General features: G+C 40.3%; 3 protein-coding genes across 6 annotated transcripts in view; 2 read left to right on the forward strand and 1 right to left on the reverse strand.

Annotated features, from left to right (window-relative positions):
- The window catches only part of KCTD15 (potassium channel tetramerization domain containing 15), a 231,646-nt gene extending 224,419 nt beyond the window's left edge, over positions 1-7,227 (forward strand). For all 4 annotated transcript variants that reach the window (XM_049806881.1, XM_049806880.1, XM_049806879.1 and 1 more), the window contains exon 5: positions 2,527-7,227. In XM_049806881.1, coding sequence (XP_049662838.1) covers positions 2,527-2,682 — 156 coding nt within the window. In that variant the 3' untranslated portion in view covers positions 2,683-7,227. The remainder of the gene's footprint in view (positions 1-2,526) is intronic.
- Positions 1-15,348, forward strand: part of SS18L2 (SS18 like 2) — a 191,577-nt gene that overhangs the window by 5,039 nt on the left and 171,190 nt on the right. The window lies entirely within an intron of this gene.
- Positions 7,722-15,348, reverse strand: part of LOC126041341 (transcription initiation factor TFIID subunit 4-like) — a 149,817-nt gene continuing 142,190 nt past the window's right edge. Inside the window, exon 15 of the mRNA XM_049806869.1 lies at positions 7,722-8,071. Coding sequence (XP_049662826.1) covers positions 7,904-8,071 — 168 coding nt within the window. The 3' untranslated portion in view covers positions 7,722-7,903. The remainder of the gene's footprint in view (positions 8,072-15,348) is intronic.

Consider the following 15,348-nt stretch of genomic DNA (forward strand, 5'->3'; position numbering starts at 1 on the left):
AGCACGTAGGTAGCAAAAATGAATCGCTTTGTTCTGCGTGTGGTGCTCTAAGGTGTAACGTCTACCTGGATTGCGTGTTTGCAGAGAGCTGGCTTGGTAAAGAAAAGTCTTATGTTAACACGCAGCCTTCCATAGCTTTGGACCGAGGCAAGCCAAGGGCACCGCCGTGCTTGTTTTGTCTTACAAGCAAATTGATTTTAAAAGTTTTTAGCAAGGATTTTGAAGTCACGTCTCTCTCTGAAATCTTGCCTGTCAATCCTCTGTTTCGCTATCCAGTTAAATGGAAGAAGCCTGCTTTCCTGTGGCTGGGTTGCTTCTCATCTTCATCTTGCCAGGTCTAGAAACAGGGATACATAATACAGTCAGAATACACTCCAGCCTGTGAAACAGCAGTCTGATGATGTCTTATTCCTCCTTCCCTCTCAAGCTCCTGCTGCCTTCTTTAAGCAGGAACAAGTGTTAGTGTCATTTCTGTCCTACAGGCTGCATACAACCCAGACAAATAAGAGAGCTGCAAGCTTTCTCTCTCTTAAATGTATTTTGATAACCCACTGTCCTGCCCCTTCTTTTAATCTCTCCAGGTTCATTTTTCTTCCATACACTGGAGTGCTTTTTTGATCTTTCGGTTCTACAACTTTCTTACAGTATAAAGTATATACAAATCAGGAGAAAAGTCAGTGAGATTTGGCAGATGTGACTTTCTGAGACCGTAGGTCCCCATCTCCCAAGGTCAGGCAGAGCACCTCAGGCAAGTTGATTTTCAGCAGATTCGGCATGGCTTAGGCAAAGCTGTGCTAGAGCAGCTCCTTTCCTCTGCCTGTCCTTAGCAGCCAGGGTAGCAAGTACAACGTTTTAGTTACCACTGAAACCCCAAACCATGGACTGAAAAGCAGATGGGTAACACAGGCGACCTCAAAGGAGGGTTCCCACGGATTAAAAGCAGCAAATGCCGCTGTCACGGTTTGCATTGCCCTACGATACCGCCTTGGATACAGTTATTCTTTTGAAATCAGTTACCCTTCATAAAGGCTCCAAACTGATGTTTCTGGAGAAGGCAAAGCCAACATTCAGGCAAAAGAAATGGTGCACTAAGAAACACACGGTGGCCTCACGTGGGTCTGCGTGCGAGGGCAGCGGTCTGGTGCGCGGATCTTGAACATAGCTTAGGCCTTGAAACATAAGACTTTTAAGTACTACTGCAGTAGGCGTAACTGCTGAAGTGCTCACAGGGCTAGTAAAACCAAAAAAAGAAATAAAATTCTTTCTATAACATAAACCTGTGGAAGCGTACGAGTTGACTCCGTCTGGAGGGTGTATTGCTTAGACACCTCTCTAGGCTGAGCGAGCAAGTTTTTAAATAGCTTAGTCCCTGTCGTGGGTGGCAGACGGCTGTCAGATGGGGATGCTGGTGTTACCAAGTTCATCAGGTTTAGTAAATCATCGGGTTCACTTCCCAGCGCAGTAGGCCCATGTGCTGGCTGTATCAAAGGACGTGCTACCTTGGGTGAGACTGTTACCGAACAGTACAGGCTGCTCCCCTTGATGGCATTTCTCAGTAGAAAAAACCACAGGAACCATTTTTGCAGGCTGCTGCCCTGGACTCAGGACAGTCACCAGCGGGAGGGAGGCAGCACAGCATCTCCTCCAGTGGATCTTGCATTGCAGATCCGCCGAGGGTGGATCTGGCATCCACGCTCACCTAAAGCTGAGAAAAGTCTGCGTGCGTCCTGCTCTGCTGGGAAACTGTATATCAACACGCTCACGCATGTGAAAACACGGCCCCGATCGTATTGCCAAGATCAGTATATCCTAGGGTAATGTGCTGTGTGACAGTCTCAGAAATTAAAGTTGCCTCTGGGCTCCTTAAATTCATGCATCTAAATTGCACCAACTTTTCTTTAGAAGAAGAAAGAGAAACTACATATTTGGGCAATACGAATTAACCTCTTTCTTGGGCCAGAACGTTTCCCTATTGTCCGCATCTTGGCTCCGCATCCCGTCTCTGCCATGCTTTGCTATAAAAGCAGCGCTCCCTTCCAGTGAGGGAAAATCACAGCTGCGATTTCTGTGAAGATCTGGTGGAAGTGTCATTCAGACTCCTAATACATTTTCATCTGCCAAGGAAGACCTGAGAAATGTTTTCAGCCCCTTTCTGTAAGACTGTTCATATTACTAATGAATAATGGGCACTTTTTATTATGGCTTAAACCCAATGTTGCTTTCTATAAGCAGTAAGAGATAGCATCAATATCACCACAGTCCAGTATTCTACTATATAATGTACTATAGCTGCTCTGCAGCGTGCTTATTTGTTTGATAAATTTTTGTTTTCTACAGAGGTTTGCTGAGAGCGAGACTTTAATCACAGTGTAGTAATTTAGGAATAAGTTATAGAATTATAGCTGAATGATATTCATTCAACAAGGACTCGAAAGACTAAATCCATCATTTAGATCCGGTGCTCCTCAATGCTTTTATCACTGAAATTTGCTGAATATTAATCAGATTTTTTTCCCCACATCGCAGGTGCTCGAAAGGTTATTTCAGAAGGGATTTAACGTGGCAGCTTCGTGCGGTGGTGGGGTGGATTCCTCTCAGTTCAGTGAATACGTGCTGTGTCGCGAAGACAGACGACCACAACCTACCCCAACAATCAGAATAAAACAGGAGCCCCTGGACTAGACCCTACCCGTACTCCTTTGTAACCGTAGAAGTGTTTAATAGTCCCTTATGTGAAACACTAAGGATTTGCAAAACAGTATTAGCAAACAGATTTTGACTTTATGTTGCCAATTAGTGGTATTCTGAAACTACCTGTCACATAGCCAGCCATGAAATGCATTTGAAAAACCAGTTGTCCGTTTTTCACGATGAAATTCCTGAGCATGCTCAGCGTACCAGGCCTGCTGGGAATGTACTTTGGGCTGAACAGCTGTGGTGGTGAAAAAGGCAAAGCTTCATAAACCCCTGACCCTAGATTGGACTTCTACAGAAAGACCAGTTAAAGCAATGTGAATAGATCAGCAGGAGAAACGGTTCCGACAGCCTTTCCAACGATACCCGATGCTGTGACGCGTGGAAGCGGGCGCCTCCGAGAGGAAGATGGTACACTAAAAACTGCACTGAGTATCTTCCCTGACTGCCGCACCTCCTTCATATCAGACGTGCTTTACACCTCCATACATTACGTTAACACTTCTGTGATTGTACTCACTCATGCTAGCAAATGGCTTATTTTTATACAACATTTCCAACTGAAATATCTCTCTGTGGACAGAATCCAGAATCAGAAAAGGACTGACTTATAGTCAACTGGTGCTCAGTTCTAAAAAAACCCACACAAATGAAACAAAAAAGCAACAAAAAATGTGACAAGGCCGATTACGGCAATATTTGCAGAAGTAGGGATCTGGAAGCACAAAATAAAATGTCATCCACCATCACACAAGGGTCATACCTAACGTGGAGCTGTAGTTCTCTTAAAGCCAGTCTCGTTTTGACTCAGAAACTGTTAAGTTTTGCATCATCAAAGAAGCGTGGTTCTGCCAAGCAAGCTCTGTCACCCCTTGTTACTCGTTTACTAACAATGTTATAAGCCCACATTTAGGAGGAAACGTTAAGAATTTTGGACAAGCCTACTCTTTATGGGTCTGGAATTTTTGCAAAAAGATACTAAAACCCTCTACTGCCATTGTCTGATGAAAGCAGGCCACCTTTTGTTTAGATTGTTTTTCCTCTATTATTTTAAACTATTATTAAAATACCGATTCTGTAGCTGCCCTCTTATCTGTGTAATTTTCTCTTTAACGAAGCCCGCTGTCTGCAGGAGGTTACTGCTCCTTCTGTGAATCGGTATCGACTCCGACTTGCAGGGCTTCCTAACTCAGGAGACAGCACCATGTTTGCAGGTGCAAGGTTATAAATAGCATTCTGCTAAACCCTGTTTATTGCTGTTTAGCGTGATTGGGTCCTCAAAAACTAATTCATGTGTTAATCACAATTTAGTTTCTCCCACGTTAATTTATAGAATACTGTTGTAGATGCTGAATTTTAATTAAACTCTTTTTAGATGCATAAATACGGCCGTATAGAACAAGGGACAGAGTATTAAGTGGTCAACAATTCTTTAACGCCAAACAATCAGGCAAATAAAAAAAATCATGTTTAAGACTAATATTTTCAAAAGCGATGAGCTGTACTGACTACCCAAGGTACAATCTAAGCAGGGGTCTAATTTTTGGAAAAGGGCTGGATACCTGTCTGTGGAAAATCAGACCTCTGCAGGTTTTCTCACCTTGGTTACCCAACTCGGAAATCTCTTCTGGAAATCTTAGCCGATACATGTTGGCCTGCCAACTTAGCAGAACAGTTGAGCAGATCTGTCTACTTTGAAAGAGTTGTAAAGTTATTTTATTTTGTGTTTTTATACTTGTACAACATTCTAAAGTTGCTAGGCGTTGCCGTATTTGAATATATGGCACAACATTCACCTTTGTATGTAAGATATCTGTAGAATTGTATATTATACATTTAATATTGTAAAGAACTTAACGTATAATTGTCATGTATTTGTGTATGCACATTTCTTATACAGTACTTCATGCCATAAACATTTCTGTAAAGTAAATGATCAAAAATAAGCAAGTAGGGTGGAACACTCACTGTTATCTCCCACGTTGTTTGAAAGAGGTGAGAATTTTTGATTGCATCTCCTCTGGCCTTTTGCTCCATTCAGCTTGATGTAGCCATGTCTTACAAAAAGAAAAAAAGAAAAAAAAGTGGTTTATTTATTACTTTCATACATTGAGTTCACTTTAAGTTCAAAGTCTCTTTAAATAACCCCTTCCGCTTCTTGTTTTTATCCAATATACGCTTTCGTCCCGCCTTCCCGAGCAGGGAGAGTTAGCACTAGCAGCGGCCGAGCGCTCGCCTGTCGGCGCATCCTCTCCCTTCGTTACCTCTCAGCCAGGGGAGGAAGGCGAGCACCTCAACGTTTACATTTAAACACAGGGGCCCAGTTCTGCCACTCGCACTGGGGCCAAGCCTCCCCCGTGGTCAGCGGGGCCGTCTGGGAGCGGGACCAGGCGCTGAGCACCCGCCGAGAGCGGAGCAGGGCCAGCTCCCGCCGAAGGCGCGGGCAGGCAGCGCGCGCAAGCTCGGAGGCGGGATGAGGCTTTTAGATCCGTGTAGAACGTTGGAAGTATTTGTGGTTGGTTGGGTTGGCTTTCTTCAGTTTGGTGTTTACCGTATTTTTGTTATAGCTCAATAAAGCAGCTCCAGTACTTAGGGCAGCTTGCTAAGGTGGCATCGTAAAGGGTTCCAGGCTGTGCCAGCCGAGTTAAATGTGAACTTGAGATGGAAAGTTTGAGCCATGACATCACAGCATTGACTGCAAAATAGCACTAAGGCAAGGAAGACATGTGGTAACAATCACTTTGTTAGAAGAAATATGCCTTTAAAAAAAAAAAAAAAAAAGCTAAGCTAGGACATGTTCTTTTAGTTAGTAACTTCAGGTCACTTATTTAAAGTTTATTACAGTTTCATTTATATCTTTTTTACTTATTTCCCTATATTTTTAGGCAGCAATATCAGCAAAAACCGATTTGAATTTTTACTTCTGGCCTTAAACCATAGCAACGTAACTTAATTACGAACATTGCTCAGCATCGCTAAAACAGGTTTTAAAATACCATAGAAACTCCAGTAAAGCTGTGGTGCGCAGCCAGCAAATGTTTTTCTTACGAAGGCCAAAAAGCAAACGTAGCCTGGTTTTTTTGCCTAATTCGATTGAACAAAATTGTTCTGACTCTCTGTTGCTGAGCACTGAAACTGTGGCTTGAAGAACGTGAGTCTTCACTAGCACTTTCTGTACAACCCTGTTACACCACTGTGCTCCCAAGTCTCGGAAAGAAAGCGAGAATGTTATGTTGTGCTTATTGGACTAATCGCTTTTGAGAAAGCAACTGCTGAGTGCATTCATTCACTGTATTAATAGCATCGAGGTTTGTTGACAATTTTATTAGATGTTTGACAAAGGATAAGAATCAGCACAACAAAACATTGAAGTATTTGGTTTTAATATTTCTTTGTGGGTATTCTGTTAATATTTTAATGCAAAATGTTTCTGAACAGTGCTTAAGAACTACAAGACAATGTGAAATTCATGTTTGATAAATTAATACTGTATGTCGCTCGATGTGTTACTTTAGTAAATTGTTTTATTTCTTTACAAAATAAGTACAAATAAGGGAGTATGTTTTCACACAAATTGGGGGTATTTACGAGTATGTACAGAAATCATCAAAATAACGCAATTCTAATAAACACAAGGCCTTTATAAACAATATGTACAAATTATCAATACATTTAAAACATAATTTTACACTTCCTGGCCTTAAATACCTTATGAATAATCTTTTGGCTAAATAGCAGCAGTATAAATTTTCTTCTGCTTTTCATAAACCTTAAAAAATAATTAAAACTTTTGTTTTTAAAACTATTGGACAAATAGTTCTATTTGTGCTTTCGCTATGGTTTCCCATCAAAAAAAAAAATATTGCCTCAAAAAAGTGGCAAGCGTAACATAGTAAAAATTGAAAAGATAAATAAGCAAATGTCTCCCTTCCATGGTTACTGATAATACTGTTATGTTTGAAGTACAACTTGTGCCCACCTGCCTGCTTAATATTCCTATCCGATACCCATTTAAAAGACTCACACTAACTTCGCTTGGCTTTGGTGTGGGCCCCTTAAATTCCAATTCAGCAAAGCATTTAAAAAGCATTCATCCCACCTTTAAGTACTTAAAACTACTCATTATGCTTGAAGTCATGCGCTTGTTCATGAGCCTCTCCGGACTGGAGTCCCCGGGTCCAATCGTCCAAGGCAAAGGCATCGCCAGTCCCTGCGGCGCTGCCCTGACCCGCCCGGCGGCGGCACCGGCACCGGGCTGCCAGGGCTCGCTCACCCCTGCTCCCGTCGTTCTCCTACGAGCGGAACCGGCCCCCCCAAATTCCTTTACAGCGACTTTAAAAATCCATATAGAATACTCTAAAATCTTTACTGAACAATACTCTCTTTTAAAACCACCATTAAACCATACTCTTTGCAATAAATAAATTAATATATTTTTTAGAAAATAAACCCCAACTTTGATTCATGTTACTAACCAGTTGCTACAAATGTGCAAAAGGTTGAAGAGATTTAGAAAACAACTGGAAGCTAGTCAAGGTAACTCAGCTGGGACCCAAACGCACAGATTTCATACACTTAGGATTTGGTTCAGCAAATGGCTCAGGAAATGAGCTGTGCAGTAAAAGCAGAAATCCTAAATATATAAAATTTGTGAGAGTGTGGAGTGGCGATTCTCTTAGCTGTGCAAAAAATTGCAATATAACTAATCTAAAATAACAACAGGTATCACAATGGTTAGTCAGTGGAAACAGTGCTAGTAAAACAAAGAAGAAAACAAAACCAGCACCGTAAGTGAACATACAGGTTAACACCATGGTTAGGTCCCAATGCTGTGAACCTGTCCCAATCCTCCTTGCCGTGAGATAGTTTACGTGAGCCATTGCAGCAGTCTTTCCGTTTGTGTAACTTCCATGCCATCTACTTCAGCCTTATCTAAAATGGCCAAATGGAGCAAGACTTTGATGTTGGTTGTGTCTGTGGATTTAACATTTTGAAACCTTTTGCACATTTTTTTTCTGTTTTTGTGATTTTCTTTTTTATTATTTTTTTTTTTTTTTACATAAAGGGAATTTATTGCATGTGTCTGACAATTTTACAAAACAAAATTACTGAAACATTGACTTCTGAAAAAAATAGAAGGCACATTAAAATGACAGCTTTTCAATGCAAGTTGAGCTTCTGTATGGAGAAATCAGTACAATTCTTGGCTTTATTTAAGCAGAGCTCGATAGAGCAGGAGAGAATGGCTCGTTTCTCTTTCCTGTTCCATGTAGAAGATGAAGTCCCTGAGGTTTACGCGCGTTATTTTCTGTCGTGCATACTGCCTGGATGAAGGAGTCCCCAAGCCAGCCTGACTTCCACCAGACATACCGAGACCCTACAAAGAAAACACAGCAAAGTCAGAAGTCCTGCAACAGTAAAGAGTTTCCTCGTACTCTCAGGTTTACAACTACTAACTGCTGGATTATTTTAAACATCTTAAATGGATTATTATGAGCCTAATTCTGAAAGTATTACGTAAGATTTTTTTTTTTCCTTTTATTTTCTATTCTTCTGAGTCTCACCAAGTTAACCTGAGTAAAGAAACTCAAGTGAAAACACACGTGAGGCTAGACCTTGTTCATTTACAACTCGGGACAAACACGTCTGACTAATTCTCCTGCTACTGTCATGTTAACCGTAGACATATTTGACCAGTTTAATTTCAGAAGCCTTTTAAGGACAAAACTATTGACAGCAGATAAAGCCATCTTTACTATCTCAAATATGTGCACCATCCTACTCCACATCCTGGGTCTAGGACTGGAAAAAGGTGAGTGGTGTGTAAGGATGTTGCTGCTGCAATAACCTCCGCAGCTGCAAGTCCCATGGGGACCCCAGTTCTCTCCTCTGGGTCTACTGAAGGGAAAGGCGGAAAAATTAAATAGAAAAATCACAAAGACTCAGACATTGTGAGATGATAAAGACAAACATTAGTATACTATTTTCTAAAGCTATGTTAAATTTTTTGTTTGTTTGTTTAAATTGGTTCAAAGGTACTGAATTACTGAATACCTCATCCTGGCTTTCTGTGTAGATAGAAAATTCACAAACTGGGCCCGAGAACACTATGATCTGAATATCTAGAAATTGAAAGGACGTAGTTACAGACTCTCTGCAGTCTTGTTGAGTTTAAAACTGAAACACATGCACACATTCAACCCTTTTTTCACCCTTAGGATGAAAAAAATGTTTTTATTAATTTTATTAATTCCAACTGATTTCTGGCAAATAAACTGGTCTAACTTAGAAAAACAGGTTTTAATCTCTAAAAAGATTTAAATTCTTTTTCAAACCTGTAAGACATCTGGCAAAGTTTTCCATACTTTTAAAATCCCAAATTTACTTACTGCTGCTCTTAAGAACCTACCTTTCTTTCCCTGGGAAATACTTATTCTAGGATCTTGATTCTGGCCATTAAAAATACAGTTAAGAACAATTTTACTACTGAAAGATTGTAGGGGAAACATATATGGTATATTGCGAGTAAGACATGCCACTGTTTTCTCTGTTGCTTTTCCCTCTGTGTACCAGCAGTCAGACTCCTTGCAGAACTATACCATTCAAGTTATTTCTCCTATACCTGATCATTAAATTACAGTAGTGGGGCAAATCCTATTCTCTTGTAACCACAAACACAAAAGGCTTAATGTAGTGAAATGAATGTGGCTAAGCTTGCAGGCAAGAGAGGGAGAAGCCCATAACATTTGAGCACTGTGAGCATTTGATCTGAGTGATTCTGTTCTCCAGTATGGAGTAGTTTTTGTTAATAGATTAATTGATTTACCACCTAACCTCACTGCTCATAGGAAAAGCATGTGCTGCAGCTGCAAGGGTTGCTCATCCATGCTGAAGCCAGACACATCCCCAGTGCACAATCCATTTATTTAGCGGTGCTCTGGATTCAGCCTTTACGCCAAAACGCTTTGCATTCCTAAAAGAAATAGTGTCATTTAAACTCATACTCTTTCCACAGGTCTGGAACGATGACCTACCTTAAGCTGCCTCTTGCCTGCACTCTGACCATACATCCACTTTGCCAGGGCTGTTGCCACGATTTCCAACCCTCCAAGAAACCCCTGTCTATGTATTTATTTTAAATCAAGCCGATTCAAAAATATTTTTCTTTCTTCTCGGTTCCCCACATGGTGCATCTCTCCTCCCTGCCCCAAGTAATATTTATTTCAGATTCATCCTGACTGCAGTTCCTGAGCAGTGACAAACACACTTGTAAGAAATGTGGCCACCTTAAACTCATTAAAAAATACTGTCCATAGCCTACTGGACTAGAACCATCCTGCACACATTTATCAAATATTAATAGAAAAGCTACTTGATTTTTAAATTTTTTTCTTAATACAAAACCATTTCTTGAATCAATTGAGGTACATTTACAGCAAATAACTGCTTTCTGTTTGGACAGAGTAGCTGGAATTAAGATGTGGTAAGTCATTCATTGCATTTATCACTTGAAATGAACATTTATCACTTGAAACTGAACTTTCACATAGGAAGAGCATATACATAATGCAACATCATAACATGACATTAAGCTGTGCACATTCAGAACCACACTTGTGAGCCAATCAGTTACCTGATAGTTTTCTGTAATTGTTTTACAAGGTGGAAAAAATCCTAAGAATGATTTTAGAAAAAGTACAGAAGCACATCTGTAAACTGACAACAGTAATTTGTATCTGTCAATATGATCTCTAATTTAAATTAAAGACCAATTTGTTTGGTACTGCATTGACTCAAAATTATTCTGCAGATGCTATATAAAAAATGTAGACTACTAAATGCCACAATTTTTTAATTATATACATGAATGCAAGCATAGTTAAAATTAATTGCCAAGAATAGTGGAATTGAAGTAATGCAGATTTTTCTCAAGAAAAATCACCATTTATCATCATCATGACAGACTTTTCATTAACCCAAACAAGCCCTGTGTTGTCTGTATCTATGGCAACTAATAAGAGTTACAAAGATAAAAGCTCTAATAAAAAAAATAAATGGTTGTAAATTGTTTACATCCTTTATTTCCTGGCCTGCCACACCCAAGCTATTACCAAATCGCACCCCTCAAATATACACCAGTACTAGTTTTTGTATCAGTGAACTTCTATTTATAATTTAAGGGAAATTTAAGATGTTCCAGACCAGAAAAAAAACATGTTATTTATATACGAACTCTTTCTGCCATTTTGAGACTGCTTACATACATGAGCTACAGTGACTTCTTATCCCCTTCCATCTTGTCCTCTCCTTTTCCCCACTGCCTCTTCTCCCTTGCTGCTTCAATCCTACTTTCTTGTAACACACCAAGGCAACCGGTGACTGCCTTGAACTTGACAGCTGCAAATCCCGCAGGACAGCAAGAAAGACAGCAGAGAGCAAACCAATTATTTTGTGCTTCACCTGTTCCTTGTGGGGCTACAGAGAGGTGGGCTGCAACGGGGCTTTCCTGAGACCCCCATACAACACCCACTCCCAGCTGGGGCTGAAGAGAAAATCAATTCACAGAAAATCAAACGCAGGAATTTGCAAAAGCACCATGGTGCCGTGCTCTCTGTTAACCTGTAACCCAAGACCCACTGAAACAGTCAAGAGTCCATCTACTTTAATAGACTTCAATGCACTTCAGATACGCACAGCTGATGTATATACAGCTTACAGTATTTTAAATAACGGGGTTGGACTGTCAAGCTTAATTCAACTGTTGGAAGATACCTAGCTTGAAATTACGGCTTAAGAAGAAGAATCAGAGTAATTATTGGTTCAGTATGCACATTTTGAAGCAATTCTGAATTTATGTCAGATGTGACACAAGGTTTGGGCCACCCATCTCATGATTTTCGTGACTGTCCTCTATGAGAAAACTCATGCTGTTGGAAAAGCGGAATAAAACTAGTTCAAAAGAAAATACTGACCAAAGACTCGGTAGATCACTAGGTAAATTCACAACAGTCTGCTAAAGCAACACGCTCTCACTGTGATAGGGTAGAAATTAAAACAAATAGTCCCATGTGCACAGAGAAGCTAATGAAGCCTCATTTCTGACAGATGTGTCACATTTCTCTGGTACTGCTTACCACGACAAACCCGGCTCCTCTACAGAGCGTTCACCACCTCTCATCTCACCTCCTCCACAAATATTGTCAGTCCGCTCTTCTACCCCCCAGCTCTCACAAACTCCCCCCGCTTCCCCAACCTTCACCTTTTTCAAAACGGTCGCAGAACTACTCCACGGTTGGCTCTCCTCCCATCCTCACTTCCCAGCTCGGCAAGCATCGTCCCACGGGGTGGCAGACCCCACCAGGCTGCCTCTGCTCACCAGCCACCCAGTAGACACGGGACCCCCCCAGCCAAACTTACCCAAAGCTTGCTGAGCTCACGCTGCAGCCTCTTCTTTGCTGGCGAGACCAGCACGTCTCTCTTTCCTGTACCCAAGCCAATGGTTCACATGGAAGTTGTAGGGACTTAAAATCTCGAGCTCCTTCCTACTTTTGTCCCCCTTCTGCTGCCCCCACCCCCCAGATTTGGTTAGTATTTCCCAAAAGGTTTAAAGGCTACCGGGAACGAGGCCTGAGAGAGACAGACACACCCCTTCTGAAATTTTCATGGACAAACTCCCCTACTGCTCGGAAAGTAAAAATGTCTTTGCGCATTAAATTATAATAATTACAGCAGCAGGTGTATGAAAATTAAACTGAGTAACTCTCAAAAATGTGCTGTTCCTTGCTTGAGATAGAAGTGCTTTCACATAAGAAAGCACATGTAATAGAAAACCTACGCTTTTTTAATAATAATGATTTCTACTGTTGAACAATTAAATCAGTTTTTCACAAATCTGTATACCTTCAGCTTTGAATTCTAGAACCATGGAAATACCGTACGATATTCTTGTCAGGAAACACCAAGATAAGGGCAAACAGAAGATTGCATTTAATATTTTATCCAGCCTTCCTTCACCAGAAAACAATTCAGTCCTGACATCTCTCCTTTGAACATAGTCTTGAACTGCGGCTATTGCTTCTCTGTGACCCAGACAGACAAGGCAATAATGATAAAAGATCTGCTGGTTTTCTTCCCAGGCTACATGGCACGTCCTTGTGGCAGACTTGCACTTCAAGCCAAAGTCTGAAAATGGGAATCATGCAGTAACAATTCAAAGCCAAGCTATCTATGGAGTACAAAAATACCAGGAATTTTGTCTCTCCAATCTCCATGCGCTGAAGAGGAGTGGGAAGATAAGGTATATATTAGTCTGCTGTTATGAGTAAGAGGTCTTGGATCATAAGAAATATTCTGGAGATATTCTGCAGCAATGATGTTTACTTGCATAAAGTGCTATTAGATCTTTGGCTGAGAGGCACTTTGTACATGAAAAACAGGTATAATATTATGCATGATTAGCTGTCCCACGTAATTCAGGGCTTAATTCAGCACCTACTGAGGCTAATAGTAATGATTTCACTGATTTAAATGAGAGCCGAAACATCCCTAAATCAGTATTCCCCTGAAGTACAGAAAAGCAAGTAATAACTATTTGTCAGCACCTCAAAGATTAACAATACTATATGAAATATAATTTTATCTACCAAAAGATTGCGTATCTTCATATGCACAGTGTGGTGGCTTTACAAGTGTCTTTAGAAAGATTAATCACCAAAAGCTATCATTTAGGCCTTCAGATCAGCAACATTTACCAGGAGAATTAGAAAGATTCATCACCAAAAGCTATCATTTAGGCCTTCAGATCAGCAACATTTACTGGGAGGATTAGATACCATTATTTCTTCGGAAGCTAGTTATTTTCATTTGCAAACATTTTTATCCCGTACTATTTTAGTGCAACTGTTCCTACAGACTCTGTTTTGGCACGCGTTCGCTTGCTACACCCTCTTGGATGCAAATGAATCTCATTTCCCCTGGGCACATAAACACACACCTCGCCCTGCAGACAAACATCAGAAAAACTGATTTGCACAAGTATTTACAAGTACTTCAAATACCAACACAATTGCAACATTTCAAAGACAGCATGCAGTAATTTTTATATTAAAAAATAATAAGAGGAAGGTAAATCATACTAAGACATGGATACAGTGGAAATTTTTTCTTTAGATGTGATCACTTTAGTTTATAATTACATGATGTTATTTCAACCCAAAGAAATGGGCTGCCATTACAAGCCGAATGCTTTATCTGTACCTGCTCTTTGCCTTTATTATGTTAAGCTAAGTCACATATGCAAGTGCTATTATAATTGAAAACCTGCTTTGTAAAACAGCATCACACCAAAAACTTCCAGCTGAGAGAACTTGGCATCTGTTACCAACCTGACCACCTATTCCTTCCTCTAAGAGAGCGTTCCCCCCCACAAACTGCATGAGAGCAGGGGCAAAAAGCAGGCTATGAGGCATTTCAGTGAGAAACAATTTGGGAAGAAGGGACATCTGCCCCAATGGAAATATATAATGCAGATTAAGCGTAAGGCAGCTATGGGCTATGACATTTACCTGCTTAAGGGAGATGCGTGTTCAACTGCCCAGTCCTCAACAGGTCATTCTCGGGAAGAAGCCAGACTGCAACTAATTTTAGCTTCTTAACCAATTTATCCATGCAGATCTCTGAATAATCGCTGCATTAATGTGAGAAAGAAAAACTCAAGCTTTTCCTGTGCAGAGACACAGCTCTCTGTTCTGTGAAGACTTTTCACCTTTCAAAGATCTTTCTGTATCCCTCACTCCTCGCTTGGTATGGGATAAAAACGGATGCCTTGTATCCTTTGACTTCTTGCAACACACTCACGATTTGCTTGGTGGTGCAGGCTCCAGGTCTTTTCACTTACTTTGTTCATGGACCTGCTCTTCACTGCAGCTATAGATCTTGCCAACATCTTTATCCACAAACATCTCATACCTACCACAATTCACTGCCTTACTTGGACTTAAAAGCAATGACAATTTTACCTGATTAAGAACTCTAAGTTTGGGCTGCATTCTTGCTGTGGTAATTAAAAGTGGAATATTCTATTTATCCTGTTTCCATCATACACATATATTTTCATTTTGCTTGGAATGTTACTCCTCCCATGCTTTCCAAATGTTTAATCAAGTGCTGCTCCCTTTGAAATACTAATCCTGCCAAATTTTTTTTATTGTTATTTTTCAAGCATTGTGGTGCTTTTCCCTTCTCATCTTTCAATATTAGCATGGGTTGTTTTTTGGTTTGTTTTGGTTTTTTTTAAAGGACTTGCCCATCATGCTGTACATCCCTATATTCTCTCTCACTGAGAGTCAAGAAACATCAAACCAACTTTGGGAGAAGCCCTAAAGCCCAACTTGCAGGATTCACATTTTCCTTGAATCGTATTTGATTTCCATCTGAATTTTCTCCTGTGGTAATCCTTGATATTAGTTCAAAACTACCTCAGTTTTACATAGTGGGTGGCCCTTTCTTTTCTAACCTGTATGATTGTGACTTTCATTTAATCAGAAACTTATAATAATTAAAATATTCTCAACACTTATCAATCTTTAGACACACATAAAATTTAATTGTTTAAATATCTAATTAAAGTATACATAATTGCTATCCAGTAAAGGT

The sequence above is a fragment of the Accipiter gentilis genome, chromosome 7 (genome assembly GCF_929443795.1).
Source record: "Accipiter gentilis chromosome 7, bAccGen1.1, whole genome shotgun sequence".
Taxonomy (NCBI): Eukaryota; Metazoa; Chordata; class Aves; order Accipitriformes; family Accipitridae; genus Astur; species Astur gentilis.